The 26,295-nt window shown below is 41.7% G+C and overlaps 2 protein-coding genes across 6 annotated transcripts; one reads left to right on the top strand and one right to left on the bottom strand.

Moving 5' to 3' along the window:
- Nucleotides 1-17,253, top strand: pla1a (phospholipase A1 member A). Of its 4 annotated transcripts, none has more exons than XM_048239248.1 (13): nt 33-67; nt 162-240; nt 4,466-4,538; nt 6,621-6,837; nt 7,146-7,323; nt 7,491-7,599; nt 12,231-12,332; nt 12,609-12,701; nt 12,972-13,157; nt 13,944-14,033; nt 15,046-15,154; nt 15,536-15,691; nt 15,843-17,253. In XM_048239248.1, the coding sequence occupies exons 1-13, from the start codon at nt 48-50 to the stop codon at nt 15,973-15,975; spliced, it is 1,545 nt and encodes a 514-aa protein (XP_048095205.1). In that variant the 5' UTR covers nt 33-47; the 3' UTR covers nt 15,976-17,253. The 4 variants fall into 4 exon arrangements, with proteins under 4 accessions (XP_048095208.1, XP_048095205.1, XP_048095206.1 ...); XM_048239249.1 differs by having other exon boundaries at nt 12,990-13,157; XM_048239251.1 differs by lacking the exon at nt 162-240 and having other exon boundaries at nt 1-67.
- Nucleotides 16,986-24,565, bottom strand: popdc2 (popeye domain containing 2). 2 transcript variants are annotated; one of them, XR_007193132.1, is made up of 4 exons: nt 23,600-24,565; nt 20,854-20,962; nt 19,805-20,415; nt 16,986-18,223 (listed from the first exon to the last, which is right to left on the bottom strand). XR_007193132.1 is itself a non-coding variant. In XM_048239253.1 (4 exons), exons 1-4 carry the CDS (start codon nt 24,091-24,093, stop codon nt 18,141-18,143), a joined length of 1,116 nt encoding a protein of 371 aa, XP_048095210.1. In that variant the 5' UTR covers nt 24,094-24,565; the 3' UTR covers nt 16,986-18,140. The 2 variants fall into 2 exon arrangements, 1 of the variants encoding a protein (XP_048095210.1); XM_048239253.1 differs by having other exon boundaries at nt 19,986-20,415.
- Nucleotides 24,566-26,295: the final 1,730 nt, after the last annotated feature.

Genomic DNA, 26,295 nt, shown 5'->3' on the forward strand with positions numbered 1-26,295 from the left:
ATAGTAGGCCTAGGCTACCTCGCAGTCACTCTTCCTTTTGAAACCAGATGGTGCGTCTAATGCAGTGGTAAGGAAAGCGTTTTTGGCTTAACTGTTTGAGGCAGACGTCAACCAACACAGGCCATAAGCTTACAAACTGTGTGATGTGTTTAACATAATAGTGTTTCAGTCGTCTGGTACCTGGTCGTCATCATCGACTGTGGTAGGCTACATAGGCCTACATGGTGCGTTGATATTCAGGTATTAAAAGATTTTATTGTCCGTCCGTTTAGTGCGGCTTAGTCGCGTTGTGTCCGAACAGGGTGGCTGCATGAATGTTTGAAGATTCTATTAACTTAAATGTTATAGTGCAGAGGTGGAAAGTAACGGAATACATTTACTTACGTTACTGTTGAGTAGTTTTTCTGTGTATTTTGTATTTAAGTAGTTTACAAAATTGGTATTTTTAAGTTTTACTTGATTACATTTTGAGTGAAGTATTGTACTTCGCTACATCAAAACTCCCATCCGTTAATTGAGTAAAAAAACAGTTAAGACTAACGAAAACAGAAAGGGAGAGGGAAAAATCGCGCCCTAAACCACTAGCCTAGTGATTAAGATCAGCATGTAGCCTACAACAGGACATGAATCAAATTGGCGCCATGCAGCCTTTCTGAAAGTGATGGTAGCCTAGAAATCTAGACGCACCCTAGCGGCAGCAAATTACATTTGCTTCCAGGGCTATGGAGATGGAGCTGGATCACGAGATCCCTCAGATTACATGTGTAGCCTAACCTATGAAAGTGTATTTTCCGCTATTTCAATGGGTTGTCTCAGTTCGTTTTAGCACTAATGATTGCGGAGATTCAAGCAAACACCATGGGATTTCGTGTTTTGACGTTTGTGCTCACCTTTCTTTGGAAATAAGTTTATTAGTTGTTTTCCCTCATTTTGATGTCTCTCTTTTTTCGGTTTCGGCCTTTGTTTTTGGTAACCTGACTTGGCTTTCTTGGAGAAAGACATTGCACCAGCAGCACAACTAGCGGTCCGCTACTAGCGATGCTCAACTAAATAAACAAAAGATGGACTATCTTGCAGGCGGACTAAACCATTTAGCTCTTTAGCAAGGGAGAGTGAGTGACTTTAGACAGTTTTCACTATGTTTTGTATACAAAATCCAGTCAGTCAAACTTTAAATTTCGTCTGACATTTATTTTGACATTTAATTTGGAAGTTAAAATATTCAGGTAAAATAAATATATGGTGGAAATAAGTATTGAATACTTTTTTTTTCAGTAATTAGCCTAAACTTCCAGTGAGTCTATTCAAAATTTTCACCACATTATCTTAACACGCATAAAAAATCCAAACATAACAGTTATGTGTAATAAAGCGGAATGACACAGGGAAAAAGTATTGAACGTGCCTACTGAAATGTCTTCAATACTTTGTGGAAAAGCCTTTGTTTGTAATGACAGCTTCAAGACATTTCCTGTATGACAAAACTTATTAGTCGCAGTATCAGGTGTGATTTTGGCCCATTGTTCTAAACAGATTCCAGGGGTTCCTCTTGTGAATCCTGATCTTTAGTTACTTCCAGAACTGTTTAATTGAATTGGCTGCCTTCAAGTCTTTCTGGAGCTTTCTCAGAATGGTCCTTGGCCCTTGGAATTGGAATTCTGACTCCATGGTCAGAAATATTGCGAGATCCTGTGCATGGCCGGTTGATGATGCATGATGTTCCTTCCACTTGCAGATAATGGCTCCCATGCTGCTTACTGGAAGATTCTGAAGTTTTGAAATGCATCTGTAACCAGTTTCATTGATATGTTTTGCAACAATAAGGTTGCAAAGGTCTTGGGAGAGCTTTTATCCATTTTATCCATGGTTTTATCCATCATGAAATGTTTCTTGTGACACCTTGGTAATGGAAAAACCTTTTTATAGCCCATCAATATGTAGGCTACTAACCAAGCTTATATTAATTTGCACAGATAGAAAGGATAACTACTCTCTAACTACTTACAGATTCCAGCTCGTTCCTTCCCTTTACTTGCCTTAGTGCTTTTTCTTAGCGTGTTCAATACTTTTTCCCTGTGTTATTCCACTTCATTACACATGACTCTACTTATGGAGTTGTTTGGATTTTTTTATGTGTGGATTACCTGAGTTATTACTAATGCCTGGTGAAAAGGTTGTTTTCCACTTTTCAAGGGCCCTCTCCTCCATTGGGGCCCTATACTTCCCACTTTTTCCCCCCATTCCGACGCCCTTTAATGTGCTGAATCTTCTGCTCGTTTCCAAATCTAAAAAACTCTCTGCAACTCAACATTGGCCTGCCTGCCTCAGCTGCCTGTGAGGGGCTTTTCAGTTGTGCTGGATTACGGTTTACTGCAAAGCGATCAAGGATGAGTGCAACTAACTTTGAAAATAAACTACTGCTCAAACTTAAAGGAGAACTCTTTCACATTTTTTCACATAGATCTCCATTTCTCAACGTCACTGAGTACTGTCGGTATGAACAAAACTGAAACAATCGTTTTACCTAGCGCGAGTTGCTGCAGCTACAGCGCTACACACTGGGAGCATGAACATGGCTGCCTTAGCTGCTGGCTGCAGCAACTCGAGCTAGGACCAAAGTCCTTTTAGGCAAGTACCTCCACTCGGCAGGCCATATTGCAACGCTTTTTGGGCACTTATCGGGCATCTATTTTGGCAGAAATGCATGTGCGTAACGGCTCCCACACACGGCTGCGTTCCGTCAACGCATTCCAGTGGGTGTTCCCGATGGTAGCTATGCAATTTCTTATTTGGTAGCAAGCATAGTAGCCTATCTGCAGTGTATGCACATTGACATAACGTTATATTGTATGTGGAAATATTTGAGAACACTGGTTATGAAACAACTCCTCCTATACTTCAACTAAAGTATTTATAAATATTTTTATATTTCTGCTACAAACAAATCAGACATTAAAGTGCATTATTTTTGTACACTGGCTACTCCCTCATTCATTCAATTGAATAACTGATAGTGGGGGGAACACTGGGTTTCCATATTGATCTATTAACTTTGGCCCCTAGTGGTGGTGCTAGTGTGGTTTAGGTTACAAATGTAGGCCTATAGGCTAGGCTAAAGTGACTATGATTTTATCATTTCATGTACCAGAATGAAACAGGCAAAGTTCGAAGCATTCTTTGTGGGGCGGGGGAGGGGGGGTTGGCTGCTATGGGGAAAAAAGAGGCAATGAAGGACAAGACAATGCAGGTTTTCATCTTGAAAAGAGTTTTTTTTTTTTTTTTTAAATGAGGTCACACAATCCTGAGAGGGTGGGCTGTCTATTTTGTCAAACAGACAAGTGGATGACATTTTGGTTGTCAATCATAGAATTGTACACAGTTCCATAAACAATCAAGAACAACATCTTCTATGTATATTATTTATGTTCGGGGCGTGGTTTTGATCTTGAAAGGGTTTTTTAAAAAATACAGCTCAGCCCAGTGCCAACCCAAAAATATGGTTTGCACAACGCCCCTGCCAGACCTGTACTAAAGTACGGTACTGTTTGATTTTGTTTTGCCTTTGTGAAAACTTACAGCCAAGAAAGTACGTTTCAGAGGTACTTTCCTGTTCTGTGCAAGGTAGCTTTGCAGTAGCCTCACATCTCAGATATCTGACACGTCTGCATCCTTTTGTTTTCAAATTTGCCAAGAGCCATTACAGTCCTTTTTGCGAGTTTTGAATCACATAATCTCCTGTTAACCCAATTACACAAATAATCCTTTTTTCACAAACACACACACACACACACACACACACACAAATAGATCTCATCTCATCTAATCATATGTCGCGCCCAATGGCTGCACCCATGATGCAGTTCCCGTACATTGGCCGATGGGACAGCTGTTCTAATGGGTCACTGGGACAAGAGTGGTGCTGGGACAAAAGTCCAGCTGCTGAGAACAAACAGAGTCTTTCAGAGCCAGTGAGAGCACAAACAGCCAGCTGCAACAAGGAAAATGGCACTTGCCTGTTTGTTGTCGTTTCCTGGCCAGCACAGGGCCTGTCGCTAAAGAATGGGATGGATGTGTGACTGTCTGACTGTCTCCTAAGGGTGGATATGTGGAAAAAAAATTCACCAGAGGAAAGAAACATGTTTTGTTAGATGTTTTGAGTGAGATCTGTGAACCATACCTTCATGTGGATGTTGCGTTCACTTGAACTGCCAGGGATTGTGTACTTTTTCTACTGTTTCTACTGACTGCAAAATCCGACGCTAAGGAGATTTATTTAGAGTGTTTCAGACATTTTTTCTTGTTTTCTAAGAAGAGGAAAGGAGGTGACATTTGCTGAAAAGGAAGTGGATAACTTCTGGACTTACATTTTTTTGGGGAAAGTAATGCCTCTAAAAAAAAGTATTTGTTAATTCAACATTTCTGTTATTCAGTCTGAGGTCTTTCAATCACTTTTAATTTGACTCAGAGAATGGCCTGGGAACACAACACAGCAACAGCTTTTCTTGGCTTCCTGTTAGTCTGCGTCTTCTCTGTGAATGGTAAGTACAGACAGAAAGCAACACCTGACTGCCAGACAGACTTCTCTTAACTACAAAAGCTGTCAAAATATTTCAGATAAGATGACTCCATTTAGGAAGACTCCTACAGTTGTTACTATAAAATGTGTTAGTGTGGGCAACAACTCGTGGTAAGGTGTTAGTCGCCAGTCCCAAGTAAAACAGTCGGGCGGGCATGTCTGGCAGACAGGAAAAGAGTTGAGGTTAATGATAAATTCTTAGTTGGCCCATGCTAATAGCAGTGGTGGACGAAGTACACAAATCCTGTACTTGAGTGAAAGTAGAGATACACAGGTCAAATGTTACTCCAGTAAAAGTAAAAGTCCTCCTTTTACATTTCCACTTGAGTGGAAATACAAAAGTACTTGCCTTCAAATGTACTTAAGTATCGAAAGTAAAAGTCCTGAAATGTATTATGACTAATACAGTTCCATTTACTATTGTTGAAATGATTCGGCACAGACATAGGCATTCATTGAGCCTTTCTCCTCCATTCAAGGACAAAATCAGCTAATAATTGTTGTATGTAGAAAGAACTAAAAACAAACTAATGTGATATCTTAGATACTTCAAAGTAACCACATTTTCCTTTGTCAGACCAAATCAAGATGTCAGATTGTCTGTCATTGTCTATCATTTGCTCGATGGCATCAAGAGGCTAGTTATGGTAACATCAATATTGTGAAAAGGGGTCAACAAGGTACAGTAAATAGTGGATATGACAATAACATAGGTTAGGCAAATATACATGTAAGTACACATGTATTTGGACAGTCTTTTTTCCAAAAGGAACTTCAGCTGTACTTCAGCTGTCACAACATGTAGTGGAGTAAAAAGTAAGATATTTGGCCTCAAAACGTACTGGAGTAAAAGTAAAAAAATACTCGAGTAAAGTACAGATACATGAAAAAGCGACTTAAGTACAGTAATTGAGTAAATGTACTCAAGTAATGTCCACCACTGGCTAATAGATCAGGCTTCTTGTCTGGGAAGTGAACTACCCACAAAACTACCCGCATTTCTTTTTAATTTTTTACAACTTAAAACATGTTCAGAGGGGATCATAAAAGAGAAAAGTTGGATCTAACACTTTTAAGTTGGTGTGGCATACTACTGCAAGAAAAAAGAAAAATGGGTTTACATTTCATGCTGTCCGTCCAAAAGAGTAGTGAAATTGGCATTTTTATGGACAAATCGCTGTTTAGGTCAACTTTACAGCTGAATATAGGGAACTGCCCAAGGGACCTCACCAAACACCCGCCCTAGGCTACAAGAAACAGAACATACAGTAGACCTATTTTTAAAAAGTAAAGTTTTTTTTTTTAACTGACAAAACCAGGTTCACCAAGATTCTGGCCTTTGGATCCCGGACTATGATAAGCAGAGCTTACTGTCATGGTTATAGGTAGTATTATTTAACTGAGTGATGAAATTTATGACAGATTAAATGACAGATTTTTCTTAAGTATTTAAAATACTCTAAATTACAATCCTTGAAAGTATTTTGTTACAAACTACATTTGTTTTTCCCAATCCTGCAAAATACAAATTAAAACATATGCTAAAGTAATTAAATACATCTTTGAAATACATCTAATTAAAATACTGCCCATGTCTGCACAAAAGTGGAGTACATGTGAGGAAGGGGGCTAAGACTGACCTGTGTCTTTCCCTCCTCATTAGTCCACAGCAGCACACTGCATCTATAGAACAAGGGCACTTCCCTACTGTACTGTTTATTTTCTTTATATAAGAAACAGCTAAGAGGCATTACCGTGGCAGTGAAAAATGGTCATTTATTTCTTCTCAGAGTGGAAAACAAAGTGGTATTTGTTTAAGATTTAGGCCTAATCAGTGCCTACTCTGCTAGCACTGCGCTAATCTGGTCTTGACCAAAATAACTTTACTGTAGGTCTACTTATAAAAGGTTTTGTTTCCTCATCAAAGCAAATGAAAATGAAGCATTATATGATAATGATGAATCAAAAATAATTATGCTGCACATGAAGAACTGGACAACTTTATCAGGCTTCTGTTGTTGATATATGTCCTCCCATCCAACAGGTGGCACTGAAGCACCCAAACCTGAATGTGATGACCTACACAACACCACCTGGCTGGAGTACAGGCAGGGGGCCAAGCTGCAGGTGCAGTACCTGCTGCTCACACGCCACAACACCAACTGTGCCAACCTGTTTACGCCTGACTCACTGAATGAAACACACTCCACCACGGACTTCAACACCTCCCTCCCCACCAAAGTCCTCATCCATGGGTTCAGGTGAGAAAGGGCAGGGAGCTGTGTGTGTGTGTGTGTGTGTGTGTGTGTGTGTGCGCGCGCGTGCAGGGTGTTTGAGAATAGTTTGGCCCACCGACTGTGATGGGGATGCAGGTCTTGTTTATGTTCTATGTCTCCTCTTTCGGGTTACTTTTGAGTTCTTTGTGTCCAAGTTAACCTCTGTCAATCTCTCCTTTTTTTTTCACTGTCTGCTCCTTCTCTCTCTGTTTTTCTCTCCCTTCTTTTTTCTATTTTTCTCCCCCCCTCTCCTTTCTTCCTGTCTTTTTTCTCTCTCTCTCTCTCTCTCTCAGGGCCCTGGGCAGTAAGCCGTCCTGGGTGAGTGCTCTGGCACAGGCCTTGCTCAGGGTCGAGGATGCGAATGTTCTGGTGGTGGACTGGATCTACAGCGCCTCCTTCGCCTACAACCGGGTCGTGGAGAATTACAAGGAGATTGCAATAGAGATCTCAGTTATGATCAACCATCTCAGAGTAAGACCACATAACCCCCTCTGATAATAAACAAATGGAAAATAATAGAATTCAACATACATTATATTATTCAGAGCGTATCTGCAGTATACCTGCTATAGTTGCTCTGCCTGTTTGTTGTTTGTTTAACATGTTTTTTGTTTTGTGTGTTTGTCCTACTCTCTCAGAACCATGGGAGCACGCTGGAGTCCTTCCACTTCATCGGCGTGAGCCTTGGAGCCCATGTGGCAGGATTTGTAGGAACGCTATTTGAAGGAAAACTGGGGAGAATTACAGGTACCCACAAAATATACACTATCTGTATTTATTAATTTACTGTATGCCCAGGATGTTATTTTATTGGTGTGATGTTGTCTTCTGAGGTTTTGACTCTCATCTCTCATTGCAAATGGCATACACTATAGGCAAATCCATCACTGTTCAAATGCAGTGTACTGAGTTAATCCACAAATTTGCATTTAGTATGGTATATGATCGTGTTTCAAGTTCAACACTGACCAAAAAGTTTGAGCTGGTGCCTGGAACTGTCACTAGCTTTACTCAGGCATCCTGACAACATTCTGAGTAACAACACAGAGAGATCGCAGATATGGTCTGCTGAATCCCTCAGACGTCACTTTTTGTAAATAAAAAGAGGAAACACAGTATAGTGCATGAAGATATCCTCGCTTATATTGTATAATTTACTTTGCACAATGAAAATTAAATGTTTTACAATAATTCACACTACCTTGATTCATCAATCCAGATTTTGACACTAGGGCTGGGATAAACGTTTATTTTTTAAACGATTAATCTAGCGATTATTTTTTCGATGCATCGATTAATCTAACGATTCATTTTTTCAGTTCGATTTTGATTCGATTATCTCCCCATTAATTCACTAATAGCAACTTATACATGTTTATTTACACATCTGAATGAAAAAAAAAACATGAATTCTTTAACATTGCAATATATGGTTATTGCTCTTAAGATTCCAAAATAAAAGACTATACAAGTGCAAAGTAATGCATTCTTAGAGGTAGCATTCAATAAAGTTCAGTAGTGTATGTCTAATTGAGTGCCTGTCATTTTAAGACGTTCATGTGGGAATCCTTGCAATTAACATTAACACAGTTAAAAGGCTGCTGATGTGTGGATGCAATTCATAAAGTAGTTAGTTCAAATAACGGTTCGTACTTCTCCTTTGGACAAGCACTTTTGAGTCTTGGAAAACACTTTTCCATTTACATCGGGATTTTGCAAACATTCAGAGTCAATAAAATGAGCCCTGCATGACTAATAAGCAGCTGCAAGTAAGCATGCTAAACTTGACACCCAAACAGTATTCTAACGTTAGCTTTGAGATCCGCTTGATTGCATACTGTAACTTCACTTAGTACATTGAGGAGACTAAACTATGTTGTGATAAGACCTTAGCAGAGTTTACTTTAACTTTAATTCAGCAGTTTTAATGCTGCAAATTTGCGCAGCATGGTCACGATGCTAAGCGGATTTAATAGCAATTTAGCAGTGGTGGGTAGTAACGCTTTACAACGCAAATGAGTAAAAAAGTACTTTTTTCGGGTAACTAATACTTTCCACGTTCCTTTTTTAAGGCTGTAATTTTACTCTTACTCGAGTAAATATTTGAACTAGAATTGTACTCTTTACTCAATTACATTTCCCATTGGGCCTTCATTAAAATGAGTATTTCGATAGAAGTAGGCTACACATATCTTCGTTGACTGGAATACAAGCATACAGTTAGCGACCCTCCCTAGGTTGCAACATTGTTGCGATTACACAGCAGAGTAGACGAGTCGGCTGTTACGTTGGTACTGAGGACTAGAAACGCCATGGATGCAGAGATGAACGCTAGTAGCCTACTACCAAAAGCAGCCCCCACTCCCATGGTCAACGTCTGGCCACATCTGCAACACTGTTCCGTCCCATGCGAAGGAAGGGAGACAACCGTATAATGAAAGGAATGTGTCAGCCTAAGCATAACAATATCAGCCTTCAAAATGTTGAGGTAAATCATCATTATTTTCTATCAGTGGTTCTCGTAGTGCTACTTAGCGAGCTAGTCCTAGCTGTAGCAGCTATTCGACTGAAACAAAGGCTATTTCTTGACATAACTCAGGGGTCTCCAAAAACGGTGCCCGCGAGCACCATGTAGCCTGCGGGATGCCTTTACGGAGCCCACAGCGCACTTTCTAAAAATAGCCAACAAGTCGCCTGCAGATCACGCTCTAAAACATCCTCCATTGTGGATTTTTAAATAGATATTTAATTGTAGACCATACATCTGTAATATTGGCTATATTAGCTTGCTCATCTGGTGTAGCCAATGCAAGTATATCTCTGCAAAAGTTCTGTTGCTATTCCGTGCTTTAGGTCAATTGCTTTAGGTCACGGGCCCTTTCTCCTCCGTAGCCTACTGGTGTAGCAATAGCGTTGAAAATCTTGTGGCATGCATACCAATAGGACTGTCAGATCATGGAGAGATTTCAGATGTGCAATAAGGCGTCTTCATAAGTTAGTCTGGTGTTGGTGATTGCTATTGAATGTCACAACCGAATTGTTCAATGAAATCAGAACTTAAACACCCTCTGAATTTTGAATGGTGGGCATGCTATTTGTAATCTACATTATTAATTGCATTAAAGATGGCTTTTTTCGTTTAAAAAATTAGATCAGATTCCTCATGGAAACTTTGAATTGAACTAACTGAACAAAAACGGTCAGTGTTGCATATTGATATTGATGTATTGAAGAATCAGATGAAAATTCAGTTGCTTAATATATAAAGGCTCATAGGCCTGCATAATATTGATAACTTACGTGTAAAAATCACATAGGTCTATTATTTAGGAGGATCACCCTCGCAAAAAAGGAGTGAGGGTCTGTTTGTTTCAAATGAGTAGCCCTATGATTTTGGATCCTTCAGGTAGCCCTCAATCCCAAAAAGGTTGGAGACCCTGGTATAACTAGTAGAATGTATGCTTCAGGAAGGGTTGACAACACAATGTAACTTGCTGATTATATGCAGCAATTATTGTATGGGATTTTGTAGATTGCTTAACCAAAATGTAATAGTTGGTAACTTGTTCCAGCTATCATCTCCCTCTCTCTCTCTCTCTCTCTCTCTCTCTCTCTCTCTCTCTCTCCTCTCTCTCTCTCTCTCTCTCTCTCTCTCTCTCTCCCCCTCTCCCTCCTTTGGTAATTGTGTTTCAGTTTGATTCCTTGAAATGCGCCACTGACTATCAAAATACAGATGCGCTGTTTGAAGTTGCAGTGCTTGCTTCTAAAGGGAATGACCGGTGTCATTCTGATTGGTTTAAGCACCAGGCGCCTGACGTTTGATAACAAAACCACCCCGAGTGTGGACTGGACAAACCCCTAAATGTATTTAAGCTATCCACAAGTGACCATGTGTTTTAGATCACCAAAATATGGCTTGTTATGTCTTTTTCACTGATCCAAGCACATCAATACAAAAATGAAAAGTAACTTGTAATTTGAGTAGTTTCATAACGAAGTACTTTTTTACTTTTACTCGAGTAGGTTTGTCCAATTGGAATATTTACTTTTACTCAAGTAGATTTTGAAGGAAGTAAATGTACTTGTACTTGAGTATAGATTTTCAGTACTCTACCCACCACTGCAATTTAGCCCACTGTGTTCTATGCAGTGCTTCTATGTGGCAATAACAATCCAACAATCGTGAATATTTTGTTAAATGCACATGCAGAGGAGGAGCATCGGGCTCGTTAGAGAGCGGGCGGGGCGAGGAAAGGCTGTGTGAGTAAAAAGTGCAACAACATAGAACATCAATGTGTGGTGGCCGGTTTTGATTTCGTGGTACCCAGCCACAGATTAGTCAACATATGGAAAACACTGAAGGTGTAAAATTAAAAATATTCAGCAGCACACATTATGCTTGACGAATCGACGCTCATATTTTGCGTCAACGTATTTTTTGCGTCGACGTCATCGACTACTTCGACGCGTTGTCCCAGCTCTATTTGACACTATCAGCACTTTATGGGGATTGATGTCCTGACCTTGCTAATCGCTAACGATGTGCGTGCTGAAATTAAGATTTATTTTTGGTATAAATCACCCATTACTTATCAACCTCCAACTGTGACACATTAGCCTTGTGACAGACTGGCTGTGTGCCTCTGTGGCCATGCCAAGCTGCCCACTCATTACCATTGACTGAGTGGAGACCTTTGGCCTTCACTGATCCGAACAGGCCACTGAGTGTCCGGAACAAGGACAAACACTCATCCAGACAATGAGGGGTCACTACAGATCAAAAGACTCATACACACGCACACACACACACACACACACACACAGGCCCTCTCCTCTTCAGCTCTGTGTATGAGTTTGTTTGTGTGTGTGTGTGTTGCTGTGTGTTGCTATGTATGCTGAGGGGGTGTTTGAGTCGGTAGGTGTGTTTGGATGAGTAAGCGTTTTTGTTTTGTGTGTGTGAGTGAATGTGTTTTGAGTGTGTGTCTGAATGAGGCTTTCGAAAAGAGAGCAAACAACAGCTGTATATTGACAAGTTGAAGAAGGGGTACAGGCTGCGGAGAGTACAAGGAGGCAAGACGTACCAAAACAACCGTCTTGCTTCTTCCCCCATCCCCACTATCCTCACCACACATAAGTAGCTCAGATGCCTTGCCAAATTATTGTTCCCGTATAAAAAACGCCAGCACTGAATAGAACAGAGACATTTTGTGACCTAAAAGATCATAAAAAAAAAGCCCTCCTGTAGAAACGCTACATTTATTGTACGTATAAATATGCTGCTGTATGTACTAACATGTGGCGTGTTTCTACAGAGCGGTACAAGCCAATAAGACATACCTGTTCATTTAAGTGCCCTGTTCCTACTGCTTCTCTGATAGGTCTGGACCCAGCTGGGCCACTATTTAAAGGGAAGGACGTGTACGACCGCCTGGACCCCTCTGATGCCCTGTTTGTTGAAGCCATCCACACAGACTCGGACTGTAAGAAAAACTAGCCAGTGTCATCCACATCTTAACTGCATCGACCACGTCTAAATGCTATAGTTTGTTGTAAATTTTAATATATGCCACTGCTTCATTAGTTCCAGTTCATTGCCTTGCTTTGACTAATATTATCTTTAGTCAGTCATTAATTATGTTGTTTGATAACTACTGACACGTATAATGAGTTTGAAGCTTGTATATTAACGTAATAACAACTATTAACACCATTCATAAATAACGACCTATTGAAATGAAATTGCACCCACGCGGTAGATTTTGGCATCTCCATCCCTGTTGGGCATGTTGACTTCTTCCTAAATGGAGGTATGGACCAGACAGGATGTGCTCGCTCAAGGTTCGCATCAAGTAAGTTCGATACACAATTGTTTACTGTTTTACTGTATAGCTATGTAAGTGTAGACTAGTGCAGTTTGGAGTGTGGCACTCTGTGCCTAAATTCTCAGGAAGGAGTTTTTAATCGTTTGAACTGAATAGGAATCCAACTTCCTGACTTCTGGCATTGTTATTCTTTTTTTACAGTGGAAGTCTCGAATTCATTCGTGGTATAAATGATAAACTCAACTGATACTTAGTTCTTACTTTCTGTCTGCCTGAGAAAAACATGTACGTTGTCAGTTCTTATTTATTTCCCAGTGTATGGCTATGTGATCTGTGACCACATGAGGGCGCTGCATGTCTACATCAGCGCACTGAATGGTACATGCACCCTCATGGGCTTCCCCTGCTCCAACTATGACAACTTCTTAGCGGGAAACTGCTGTGATTGCCAGACCACTTTTGACGGGACCTGTCCACAAATTGGTAATGAAATTCTCTCAGGCCTAAGGCCTAATCCGTCAGGATTGTTGACTTGAACACTATATATTCGTTAGGTGTTGATGTATGGTAGAGATCTGTAAGCTTTGTGAAAATAGGCTGGGCTGTAAAACAAGTAGGTCAGTATGGACATTATAAATTATGGACAAAACTTTCCAGATTAGGCCCCTCACCACACAACCATCAACACCTGGACCACCACCATCTGGACACGTTTACGTCTAATAATTAATGTCCATTATTTTGCAGAAGTAGTCTAATGCATAATAGTAGAAATCTAATTTCTTATAGCAGAGCACAGTCTAGAGAATTGGACAGTCAGGACAACCTATTGTAGACCCCATATCCAAATTACACAGGAGTGATGCTAATCAGGGTATTAAGCACAATTTAACATCCTCTCCTCCAGTATTGTCTTTCAGTCATCACATACATAATACATACTCTCACTGTGATGAAGTAACTTAGCAAAACCTCACTTCAGACTCTGCTCAAGGTCTTTTTTCCATTCCTCACATGTCTAAGACTGGTCAACAAGTATGTGGACCAGAGTCAGTTAGTCTGGCCTGCTAGCTGCTTATCTGTGAGGGTGGAGATACAGTGTCAAACTGATAGGGTTTCTCAGCCTAATGCACCCCAAATGCCTTTGATCTCTGTGCGCATTGTGTGTGTTTGTCTGTGCACATATGTATGTGTTTATGTGCACATACGTACGTGAGTAGGCTATGTTTAGATGCATGTGTGCGCGTGTGTGCGGGCTTCACTCTGCAGGCTTGCTGAAGAACAGTGGACTGACCGTACACCCTCTCCCCAATCAGCAGAAGGTCTATCTTCTGACCACCTCCACTCCTCCATTCTGTGGTGTGTACCTGTGTGTGTGTGTGTGTTGTGTGTGTTTGTTTTCTCAAAACAATGTCTGAGTAACATTAATCCCCCAATACCACCTCTTGCCACATCACTTGTCACAGTGATTGGGAGCACAATCCCCAGTTGGTAAATTAGGTAGTTATTTTGGGCATCTGCTAAGTTGGGGGGACCTAGTATTGCTAATAGGGTTGCCAACTTTCTGATATGAAAATAACCGAACGGGGGGGGTGTTGGGTTGGGTAATACACTTCAGTACACCGGCATGTATTATTGTACTAAATAGTGCATCATTTTACAAAATTGTTGTGAGCCATTATTTACTAAAATGCACACACAATATACTACATTCTGTGCACAATCTAGTAAAATAAAATCATAATTGAGTAAAACGAGTGCACAATTTGGTCAAATCGGCACACATTCTCAATATATATAAAAAAAAAAAATGTTATGTTGCTAATATACAGTAGCACTAGTGTTGCTAATATACAGTAGCACTAGTGTTGCTAATATACAGTAGAAGTATACAGTAGCAATAGTGTTGCTAATACAGTAAGCTAATATAATAGCACTAGTATTGTTAGAAGTATACATAGCAATAGTGCACTAAGTGTTGCTAATATACAGTAGCACTAGTATTGCTAATATACAGTAGAAGTATACAGTAGCAATAGTGTTACTAATACAGTAGCACTAAGTGTTGCTAATATACAGTAGCACTAGTATTGCTAATATATAGTAGCAGTATACAGTCGCAATAGTGTTGCTAATACAGTAGCACCTGATATTTTTATCATCTCTAAACTAAGATATTCTTTTTTTTGTTCAACAAATGTTTTCATGTTTTCAACTTTCAACCAGAAAAATAATGAAATGTGCATCCTGTTCCACTTTACCACTATATTTCCGCGTTTTGCTGATGCAGATTTATAGATTTAACTAGGGAAATTGTGAGGGAAGGTTTTGTTTGACCTGACTCCCACCTGATCCCCTTGTTGGCTCGTAGCCCATCACATCCTGGTGGAGGTGCAGGTGTCTCCGCTGGGCAAAAGTGCTGAGCTGGAGGTGTCCCTGAGAACCATCGGAGGACTTGAGACAACAAACTCTTTCAAGCTGTGAGTTTGGGGTCACTATCATCATCATCATCATCATCATATAACACTCTACAGGCAGGCTACAACAGCCACATAACTGAAGTGTTCCGTTCACAGAGTGTAGAAATAGTTAGAAGACTGGTTTAATTTTCTTCAAATTATACACACAGCTATTACGTATGGGATAGCCAGTTTCACTTGAACGGAATGCTTCAGTTATGTGTCTGGTGTAGCCTGCCTGTCTGCCGGCAAATCTAAGGGTGTATAGTAAATAAGTGAAAATTCACTGAAGTGCAGCCTCTGTAAAATTACAAAAGTTCCTGAATTGCTTAGAGAGACCGTGTGTGTGTGTGTGTTTTTGTGTGTTGTTGCATGACTGTCTGCACTGGGGATGTGTTTCAGCCACACTAAGGAGAATGTGTACAGGCGTGTGTTTGGCCACCCGGAGGTCCTGTGCAGGGTGGACTCCATCAGGCTGAAGAGCACAGGCGTACGTGTCTTCAGACAGGGGGATATGCATGTGGTGTCTGTGTGCATCTCCGAGTTCCCCTTCAAAAAGTGTGTAGTACATAGTGAATCTTACAAATACACACACACACACACACACACACACACACACACACACACACACACACACACACACACCCTACATACACTACATACACTAACTCATACTGATCGATCACTTGTCTTGTCCTGTTTCTTCTAGGGACAGAAAGCCACTGTGTGTAACGAACATCAACTTGAACAGAGGGGTCTCATGGACACATGAGTTTGTACAGTTGTGTGTGAGAGTTAGTGAGACAGACACCTCACACAGCTGTGTTAGAAACACACAATGACAGACACACATAGACACAAACATTATTCATAAGAATATATACACACACAGAGTAGTGTTATAAACACTAGTAGTAAACGCACACTCACTCAGGAACACACACACACACACACACACACACGCACGAACATGCGCACGCACACACACACACACACACGAGAACACATGCTGGAGCTTTTGCAACTCACATCCTGAGTCATTAACTTGGGTATTATTCACTGATCATTGCCTTAACACTGAGAATAAAAAAAGTCTTTGTCTGCAAATAGCACCCTGCATTGCTTTGAACTTCACCAATTTACAAGGAAAAGCTGGGTCATACTCATGCTTCACACACTTATTATGCATGCATTCACAACACACAAACCAGAGCTAAAAGGAGGAACACACACACACACACACACACACAGAGAGAGAGCGAGACATGACTCTCTCTGTGACAGGGTGTTTTGAGTTGTACCCACAAGATTTAATTTCTTATCAAGGAGCTGCTGTTGATGTCATTGAGTTTTACAACTGAAAACAGGGTAGCATGCCACTAATGCTAACTCGACCAAATCCACTTCTTATGCTTCAGCATATATTTCAGTGTGCATTTTTTGTAGTGTGCATGTGTGTAAGATTTCATCATGCGTTGTTATACATTATTCGTCATCGTTGGAAGTGGACAATGAAGAGCATGACAGAAAAGTTTGGTCATTTCTGTAAATATTTTTTAATATTTGAATGCAGAAGGCTTGATGTTGGAGGCTCAGAATTTGCATCTTTAAAAAGAGCTTCATTGAGACATCGGTTTGGCCCCAAGGGGAAAAAAATACATTTTTATATCGTGTCCATATGTAGACAGAACTGTCCTTTTGGAAGAAGAAGAAAAACCACACTTTTCCACATTTAGCCATAAAACTCTGCCTTTTACGTGCTACTTTATGATGTCTGTTTTCTAGACTATTTAAACATCCTGAACTGCCAACAGGCATTAACTGTCACATTTGGAATTGTGGAAGTCCAGACTGTTGCAAAAACAAATGTGTTTTTACTAAGTGATTCACAGTCCCTTAATTCCATAATTTGTTTAGACACAATTTACATCAAGCAAACCCTTCCCATTCCTTATGTCATTCAAGCATAAAACGTGTGAACTTAGTAATGTGGAATCATCATATGCATATTAACATAACATCTAAAGACAAAACAAAATGTCTAAATGACGTGAGGAAGACAGAGTGAAAGTATGTGTCTGTGTCTTAATTGTCATCGTCAGAATAAATCCTGTACCATACCATGGCTTTATGATTCTTTCATAATCATTGTCTTGAGGTTTGGTACCCAAAGTTCCCTCTCAGGGAGTAGTGAGAAAAAGAATAGAGAGAAATAAAACAAGTTAAAGGAACAGTCCACGATTCCAACGAAAGGTTGTACATATTTGAGCTCAACAGCCAATCAAATTACACCTCCTAACTTCTGTTGATTGGCTGGAATGGTTCAATTTTTTTTCTGGACTGTGCATAGACACCAGTTGTTTGTTTGTTTTTGAGCACAAACAAATAACAAAACAGCTGGAGGATTATGAGGTGTGCATTTTCTGAAGTTTACAGTGTTTTAGATTAGAATCATGGACTGAAACTTTGCAAAAGAGAGACAGAAATGGGGGAAAGCATAGAATGACAGACAAAAAAGAATATTGGAGCAGAACATAAGACCCTGTTTACACTGTCAAAATGCATCTTGGGTAATCAGATCACAAGTGGACAACTAAGAGCCATCGCTATTTACATCTGTGTCCATGACTAGGTGTCAGGCAGCCCATTTGTGTTTAGATTTTTTCACTGACTACTTTACTTCCGCTAGAGGTCTCCTTGTCAGGGACACATACGGGTTTATACTACAAAAGATATGTGTTCAAATGTGTCCTTAGTCCCTTTAGCAAGTGGTTTGAGTGATCAGATGACAGTAAGTCTTGTGGTTGTTTACAGTTGTATTAAACGCTGTCCTCCAAGATCCGATCAACCAAGACTCATTTTAAAACCGAGTGTAAAAAGAGGCTACGTCACTCGGGCAAAGGCAAATAGAGAGACAGAGTATTACCACCGGAGGGCATTGTGTGGAACTTAGCCCCCCGCCTCCATCTGGGCCATGGTACGGCCCATGTGCTGGGTGAACCCACTGTCACAGTTTGGGAGTGTCGGTGGGGGCCAGGGGAGCCCGACCCCTCTGGTAGCGCACGGGTGGGACTGCAGAAGTGTCTCTCTCTGTGGGGAAACCAGAAGGCTGGACTCAGAAATACACAGTTTAAAAAAGTAAAAAACATACATACGGCTGTTAATACAACAGGCACACTGTCCAAACCATTTAAAAAGTCAGCTAGTCCCATACAGAGCTGTGTTATTGCAGGCACCAAGGCCATAAGAGACTGACATTTCGGGGTCAGCCCAAATTCATTATTATGAGAAGGGCACACAACATATATGGTAATGGTATTCAGAGCATGAGCATGGAGACATATAAATGTAAGACGCCACTCGTATATAAACATAAACAAAAAAAGAGAGGAGATTAGAGTTGTCGAGGGGTATGGTGCTGTGTTCTCGGGGGCTGTAGATGAGATATCCCCCCATATGACCCATATCTATCAGAGCTCTCATTCCACTGCAAACCACATCTGAAGGTCAGCACAGAGTCTAATGACAGAGGAACCCTGTCTGCAGCTGTCGTGGCATCAGACACCCCCACCATACACACACACACTTACAGGCTTACACTCATACACATCACTAACCTCTCAACAACCCAACCTCTCTCTGCAATCCAGCCATTCGAAACATGACTCCCCTCCTTTTCCCAGCATGCTCACACACACATTTACAGACACACACACACAGAGAAACAAACACCATGGACAAGGGCATGTTTCAGGAGGGCATGTTTTGGGGTGGATTCATGCTCTGCCTCCCAGGATGTTCCCAGTGCTTCCAGACCTATAATCCAGCCACAAACACACACACAAGGAACTGTACAAACACACACACACGGTTCTACACACACACAAGCAACTGTACAAACACAATCACACACTCAAAATAAATAATACTGAATTGAAACCTACACTCCACACAAATAAATATATATATAGATATATGTGTATGTATGTACGCATAAACATAAATAATAAGTCCTGAGCTGAAATCAACACCCATACCCCCTCCCTCTCTCACTCACAAACACACACACTCATTCACTAAAGCCCATCTGTCTACCTATCTACAATGAAAGTCATTTTTTGATCATCTTTATCATTTAGCAAAACACTTTATCTAGGAACCTGTTCTCATGTTTTTGAAGCCACACACACACTTACTCATTCACACACACACAACACAGAAGGACATTTACCAGACACACTTCACACGTTATCTGACGATATTTAATACAAAATGTCCATAAGCGAATATTGAGATAAGAAAACTCTGCCTTGGACTCATTATACAAAAAAAATGGAAAACAAGTCTTTCCACATGTGTCCTATAAAGCCATGTTATACAATGTGTGAGAACAAAACCAAATGGGTAGTGATAACACAGCAGCATAGAAACTACATCCACAACACACCACACACCTCCTTCTCTCTGTTAGTCGTGTAGCGGGGTGCCAGAAAGGTGTTCAATTAGTAAGGATGTGCCACTTCAAACAAGCACCCCTTTCGCCTGATACCATTCCCTGCCCCACCCTCAAAAAAGAAACACCCCACACCTGCACCTCACTACATGTCCTACACACTCCAAACCCAACCCCCCACCCCTCCATACCCCCAGCGCCCGCACATGAGTACTTACATGAGCCCTAAGAAGTGGCCTCGTGTGTTAGATCCAGCAACCTCCCCCTCAAAAAGAACATAAAAAGAAAACAAAAAAAAGAACTCCCACTACTTCAAATAATCCCTTTCACTCCCATAATCCATTAGCGAGCCAGCAATGTCAGCAAAGTCCTCCAGGACCAGGCTGGTGGAGTCCTCACCCGAGGGCAGCTCCGTGTCTGATGGGCAGGACAGCTGCCGTGCGGATGGACCCGGCGCCCTTCCTCCCTGCGCCGGGGCGCCACTCTCCAACTTGGGCTTCTGAGTGTCGGGCAAGGGGTCCATGGTCACTACAGCGTGGTCGCCGAGGCTACCGCTGGCCGGCGGGGCCGAGCTGGTGCTGCCGCCGCCACCCTCGCTGGACTGGGTGGAGGGGGCGAGGACGTGGTAGAGGCTGGGCAGGCGGATGTCAAGGCGCACGCCGCACTTGGCGAAGAGCTTGTCGTTTAGCGAGTAGAGCTTATCGGCGATGTCGTTGCCCAGCATGACGGAGAAGAGGCGCGCCACGTAGCGCTCCCGCGACAGCAGCAGGTACAGGCGCCGCCGGCGCCACGAGATGTAGCGGCAGTCCTCCTCCGCCGTCAAGGTCACCTGGGGTCAAGGAGGTCAGTGGAGGTCATGAGTCTCAGGCATGTCAGATCAAAATACAAAGGCAAAAAGGATAATAGGGATATAAGAATTATAACAAACACTATACAACAAATAATTGGATTGTAATAAGCTACAATCAATTAAAGTTGAAAATGAAAGGACTGTGTAAAAGAATAAACACACACCTGGCCCTGAATAGAGACACTTGCCTATCTTAGTGTCATGAACCAGATCTGTGTACCTGAAGTATTTCATTATGTGACAAGAATGGCATGACTGACTTTGGTGACGCAATGTAATATAAAATATTACTGAATCACTTCTCTCCTTTTTTCACTCAGGTGTGGAGTGCTATAAAATGATGATCGAATATGTTTGGAATGATGGCCTAGATGTTTCCTGGATCAGACTAAAAGCAGGTTCATATTCGATAGGTACCTGAAAGTTCCCCTCCTCAGTCGGCCTCAGTGACTCCCATTCGGGCGAGTCCAGAAACTGGTGGGGGAAGATGTAGTGCAGGAACTGACCTTCTAGTGACACACGGATCCTGAGGAGACACAAGGGAGAGTAGACAGAGCAGAGAGTAACAAATGACCTCCACAGTAATAGAGTTGCTCAGGCGAGGGAATCATATTAGTGCTTCTACACAAATTATTGCAATCCATCCCAGTGCAAAGTCATCCGAAAGGCACGTATGACTTGTTAACTGTACATTTATTATATCAGTTTAACAGATAGAACACAATGTAGTGTACAAGATAGTATACTGAAACTATAGTTACTATACTATACTATACTATACTCTATTATGATAGCATAGTAAATAAAAGTATACTACTGAAACTCATTTGTATTTTAAACAAAACGTTTTAAAATGAAAACAGAATAGAGTGGATGTAGCCTCAGGCCTACTGAATCTGCTGATAATAAGATGACTGTGCCCAGTGCACACAAGAGCAGCACAATGTCAGATATAATCCTATGCCATATGGCAGTCTAATCAGTGGATAATACCCTGGTGTATCTGAATATTCCTAGAGAGGCCTTCTGGCTAACTTCAGGAGGGAACTGCTATGAGTCGCAAATGTTGGTAATTGGTATGAACAGGCATTCATAGTAGGTTAATGCCACATTAGCTCCTGAGAATAGAGCCCTATATGTTTTATGTAACCCAGTGGAATCTCTCTGAAGGCCCTCTGGCATTCCTTCCACTCTCGGAGTGTGGGAAACACAATGGCTGATGGGAAACTCAACATCCAGGGAACAGTGGAAATTCATTTTGTTTGAAACGCATCCCATTTATTATTCCCAGTGACAAAAAAGACCTGGAAGAATGTCCTGAGGGCTTTTGGAAAAACATTATCTTGGCAATAAACATACAGCAAGTTTGAGTGAGTAATCAAATACTTTTGATTGCATGCACAATCATTTTTCACTGATTTTAACACATAGATCTCAATACAAAAGTGTTTGCCTGAAATTGCACTGTGCCTATTTACAAGGGCAATGTTCCCACCTCTTTGGGGCCTACCATCAAATGTTGAACCTCTATAGAAAGCTGAGAACCTGTTTTAGAAACAGTCAACATAACTGTGTGATGTACTCACACAGAGTTACAGAGGCTAGAATATAGTTTTTTCTTTCTGCCAGATTACAAGCGTCTCTGAACTGACCACATTTCAGCCCTCTGGGTCACTTGATATCCCTTAGAAACACAACTGATCCCTAGCACCAGGTCTTGTGAGGCTGTGTGCAAAAGTAGATCAATATAGAATGAAAATATGAGTGCTTTAGACCATTATTTGCCAAGGTATGCTCATGTGTTTTGTAAAATGCCTATGGAAACTCCCCATAGGACTTTTTGTTATCCAAAATGCATACTGACACTCAAATGCTTACTACACATGAACCCCTTTTGTGTAGAAGCATAATCCTGGTCTCAAATGAAAGGTAACACTTTGAGGTTTCTTGTGGACTATTTAGATTGTATGTCAGGTGTTCTGATATAGACTGACTACACAAAATATGGAATAATTACAAAAAAGTCTCTATTTTTGCATTTACATTGTTGGTTCAATGAGTGTGTATAAGATAAACTATACATCTGTACAACTAATATTGGATAATACAACATGAAGATTCAATTTATATGGATTCTTGTGAATATTTCAGTACCCAATATGTTGCATCTACTTATTGTGCTGCAGCTACACTGCAGCCAGAGGTCAGGGTAGCACCAAAAGCGGAGGAGGGGGAGGGGGGCATTTTGGATCAAATTTAATTGAGACATAATAAAATTAATCTGAAAATGTAAAGCACTATACAGATTGTACATGAAAAAAGTTGTCATTTTTGGATTCCCAAGAGCCAAAGCTTTGAAATGGTGTATAACATTACTATGCTACATAGCAATATGGTGCATACAATTGATTTAGAATGTTGGGGGAGGTGGGGGAGGGGGGTAACCGTCCCGCCGGCGGGTCATGAGGATTAAACTGTTAATCATAGACTGAATTGTATATTACAGTGAGATCTGTTTTCACATGCCAAATAGACTGCCCTCCCAGGTCACGCGAAGTAAACTTTTATGAGTTCAACCCCGTAGCTACCTGCTTATCTCATCGTGCCAACCTGACTACCCTCCTCAGCCAAATGCCCCGACACCAGAGAGGCACCCCCCACTCTGCAAAGGGAGTTGGGAAAGGCAGCTCAGAGGCACACTCACTGACTGGTTTACAACCTTCAACTGCATGGATGTATTTCAACCCTCCATATCCTGTTTCCATTGGCCTGCTGGGAGTCTCTCTGAAGTTTCAGTTTTTTATGGTGCCATTTTAGATTTGGCTAATGACACACAAACATGTCACTCAGAATATATGTTTAAATAGGAAGGATCTCACTTTATTTGAAATGAGCAAAATCAGCAAATTTCTGTTAAAAATTAATGTTTTAAAATCCATCTCTTACCAATTTGTCCAGCCATTGTAAAGTGGACAATGAGAAGGTATATTTAACTAGATTGAAAAGGTGCACAGCACACACATAAACAATACACATGCACACACACACTTCACAAAAAATGCATAAATGCAAACCTTTGACCTTTGTTATTTGACTTCATAAATGCTCATTCTTTCTGCAACCCCTTTTCAATAAAAACCAAATGCCCCCACTGGTCACTCACCTCCCTGTGAGCAGGAAGGAAAGCTGGTCGATGGGCGTCTTGCCCTCGACAGCGTAGGTCTCCTCGGCAGCCAGCGCCAACACTTTGTTCTCGCAGGCGGCCGTGATCTCCTTAAACACCTGCACGGGCACACCGAGCGGCATGTACACGGTCTGGTAGAGCGCCGCCAGCTCCTCTCTGCCCAGGCCGTCGCGCAGTAGCCGCACCACCAAGTGGATGATCTGGCAGAGGCACGCCACCACCAGCAGGATGTTCCACACAAACACGTCCAGGCCACAGACGGTCAGGAAGCCCCAGAGTGAAAGGCAGACATGCGCCGGCACCAGCAGGCTGAAGATGTAGAGGGCGCCGTATGCAGTGCTGCCCCCCATGTAGCCCAGGATGAGCACTGTGTTGCCCAGCTGGTAGAGGGCGCCCTCCGTGTTGTTGGTGAAGCCGTTGCATGGCTCAGCGTAGAGCACGGAGCCAAGGCTGGTGGAGTTGTCCCCGCTCATGTCTCTGTCTGTGTGTGTTTTTTGTGTGCGTGTTTGTCCACACTTTAGTTCACTCTGCTGATCACACTCAGATATCCGAAGTAGAAATAAAACTGACAAATCAAAGTGCAAGCTCAGATACTGTGAGAAGACCAAAAGACTTTGTCCTCCGAATTTTTTCAGTCGATTCTCCAGTGAAACATCTCCGACATGTCAGCAATGACGACAGATTGTTCCCATTGGTTCTGTTCTGACGTCCTGTTCATTTACAGTGTTTGTTTATTCCCAACAACTCCTTGTCGAATTTCCCCAAGCAGAAAACCCCCCTTTGACAAATTGTCACGACGCACTGGAATTGTCTTCATATTAGGCGTCCTTCCATCTCTTTCCCACACCCTCCTGCACTCTCGCCGATACTTCACACACAAACCTCCTGCTCCCCTCTTCACACAAAGTGAAGTGAGTGATCTTGGTCACTGAGAGAGGGAAAGGTATGATAGAGAGAGAAAGAGACCAGAGCGACAGAGAGGGGGGGGGGCCTACAAGGATAACCATGTTTGGAATTGAAACCTAAGGAGAAGAGAGCCACCGACAGAAAGCAGACCACTTACTTAACATAACAGCAGAGACCATGATAACAGGGTGGCAGTGAGCAGCGGTGCACACCAAAACCTCCAGGGAAAGTCGCACCACCTCTTGGCAAGTCTGCCTCTCGGCAAGAGTTTTTCTACAGCAACAACGGACACTTTGGTTCAAGTCAACACCACCACAATGTGCTTGGAAACGCAGCGCTGGAGCAGAGGAGGTGGTTGTAGAAGAGAGGTGGAGGGGGTGAGGGGACATATTTGAGATACTAAAATAGATGGAATTACAGGGGAGGTCACGTTTCACAGATGACTGCCACGCACTGTAACCCCAGCCAAAAGCGCGTCACCCGCACCTCCAGACAAACCACATTTTCTCATACCTGGCAGGGGAGAGGCATACCGTAGCTATAAAATCATGCATAAAACCATAATTTTTCCACTCACATGGAATGGAACACCTCGCATTAAAACATTAAAACCATGCATCACCATTTTAAACTGGTGCACAACTTCTTGTGTGCAGAATCTCTTTGAACTAGGGTTGACAGTGGTATGAACAGGACAACAAATTTAGGCCGTTTGTCATCACCTGCATGACACGAATTCTCAAAATTGACCACTTATGGATTGTGGTGCACACTGAAATAGTGATGAAAAAATTGACAGCTTGTACTAGGATAAGTTGTTTTTTTAGTCAAGGCAAGGACAATCTGATCATTTTAAGCTTTACAGCTTATCCCTGACAGTAACACAAAATGTTGTGATGGAGTTCCACCATCAACTCCACACACGTAAACCCTAAAATGAGACTTGAGCAGATACTCTTAACAGTTAAGTTACTTTAGCCTATCGGTCAAAGGCACACTCGAACACATTGTGTGTGTGTGTGTTAAGGCTGAATGAGTAGCCAGTGACTCACATGGTGATCCTGTGCGTGTACAGTGCAGGCACCTCCCACTGAGGATAAGCAGTAAAGGTTACTCTGCAGAGCCCTCCAGTGCAGCATCTCAGCCATACAAGGCACTGAGCCAGAGAGAGACAGTGTGTGAACACATGCGCATAGAGAACTAGCACCCTCATGTCCTGTGCCCTTGCTCAAGCCTAATTTACACTGCCCTGGAAATACAGATCCATGGAAAATGCATGTCAGTTTTGCACTTTTACTTTAATCTAGATTAAACACTACTATAGACCCTTTCAAGAGAGTTCCATTATCAGAGTCATAGTTGACCCCACAAGGCTTCCGTTTTAACATTCCATTTGTTCTTAATGCAGAGGAAGTAGATTGGGAACCTAATAGAATGTTCCAGCATTGTTTTTGTTTTTATTGTTGAAAGGGTCTACAACACCGTCTAGGTCAGGCTTTACTGTGTGGCGAATTCAATCTATATCTCTTGGCGGATCTAAAGGTCTAAGACTGACCTACAAGCGTTCTGCTAAAACTGCATGCCTGTATAAAGAACTGCAGCACCTAACTGTGAAAAGAACTCTGATAAAAGTTAAGTGTCGGCTAGTTGTGCTCAGCCTATTTTCGGCATGAGCACATAACTCAGGAGGTGCAGCTGTCATCATCCCACCCAGGAAAGAGTAACTGGAAAAAAACTCCTTTGACCCAGGAAGTATTACATTGACCAGG

Source organism: Alosa alosa, chromosome 3 (assembly GCF_017589495.1).
Source record: "Alosa alosa isolate M-15738 ecotype Scorff River chromosome 3, AALO_Geno_1.1, whole genome shotgun sequence".
NCBI classification, from domain to species: domain Eukaryota; kingdom Metazoa; phylum Chordata; class Actinopteri; order Clupeiformes; family Clupeidae; genus Alosa; species Alosa alosa.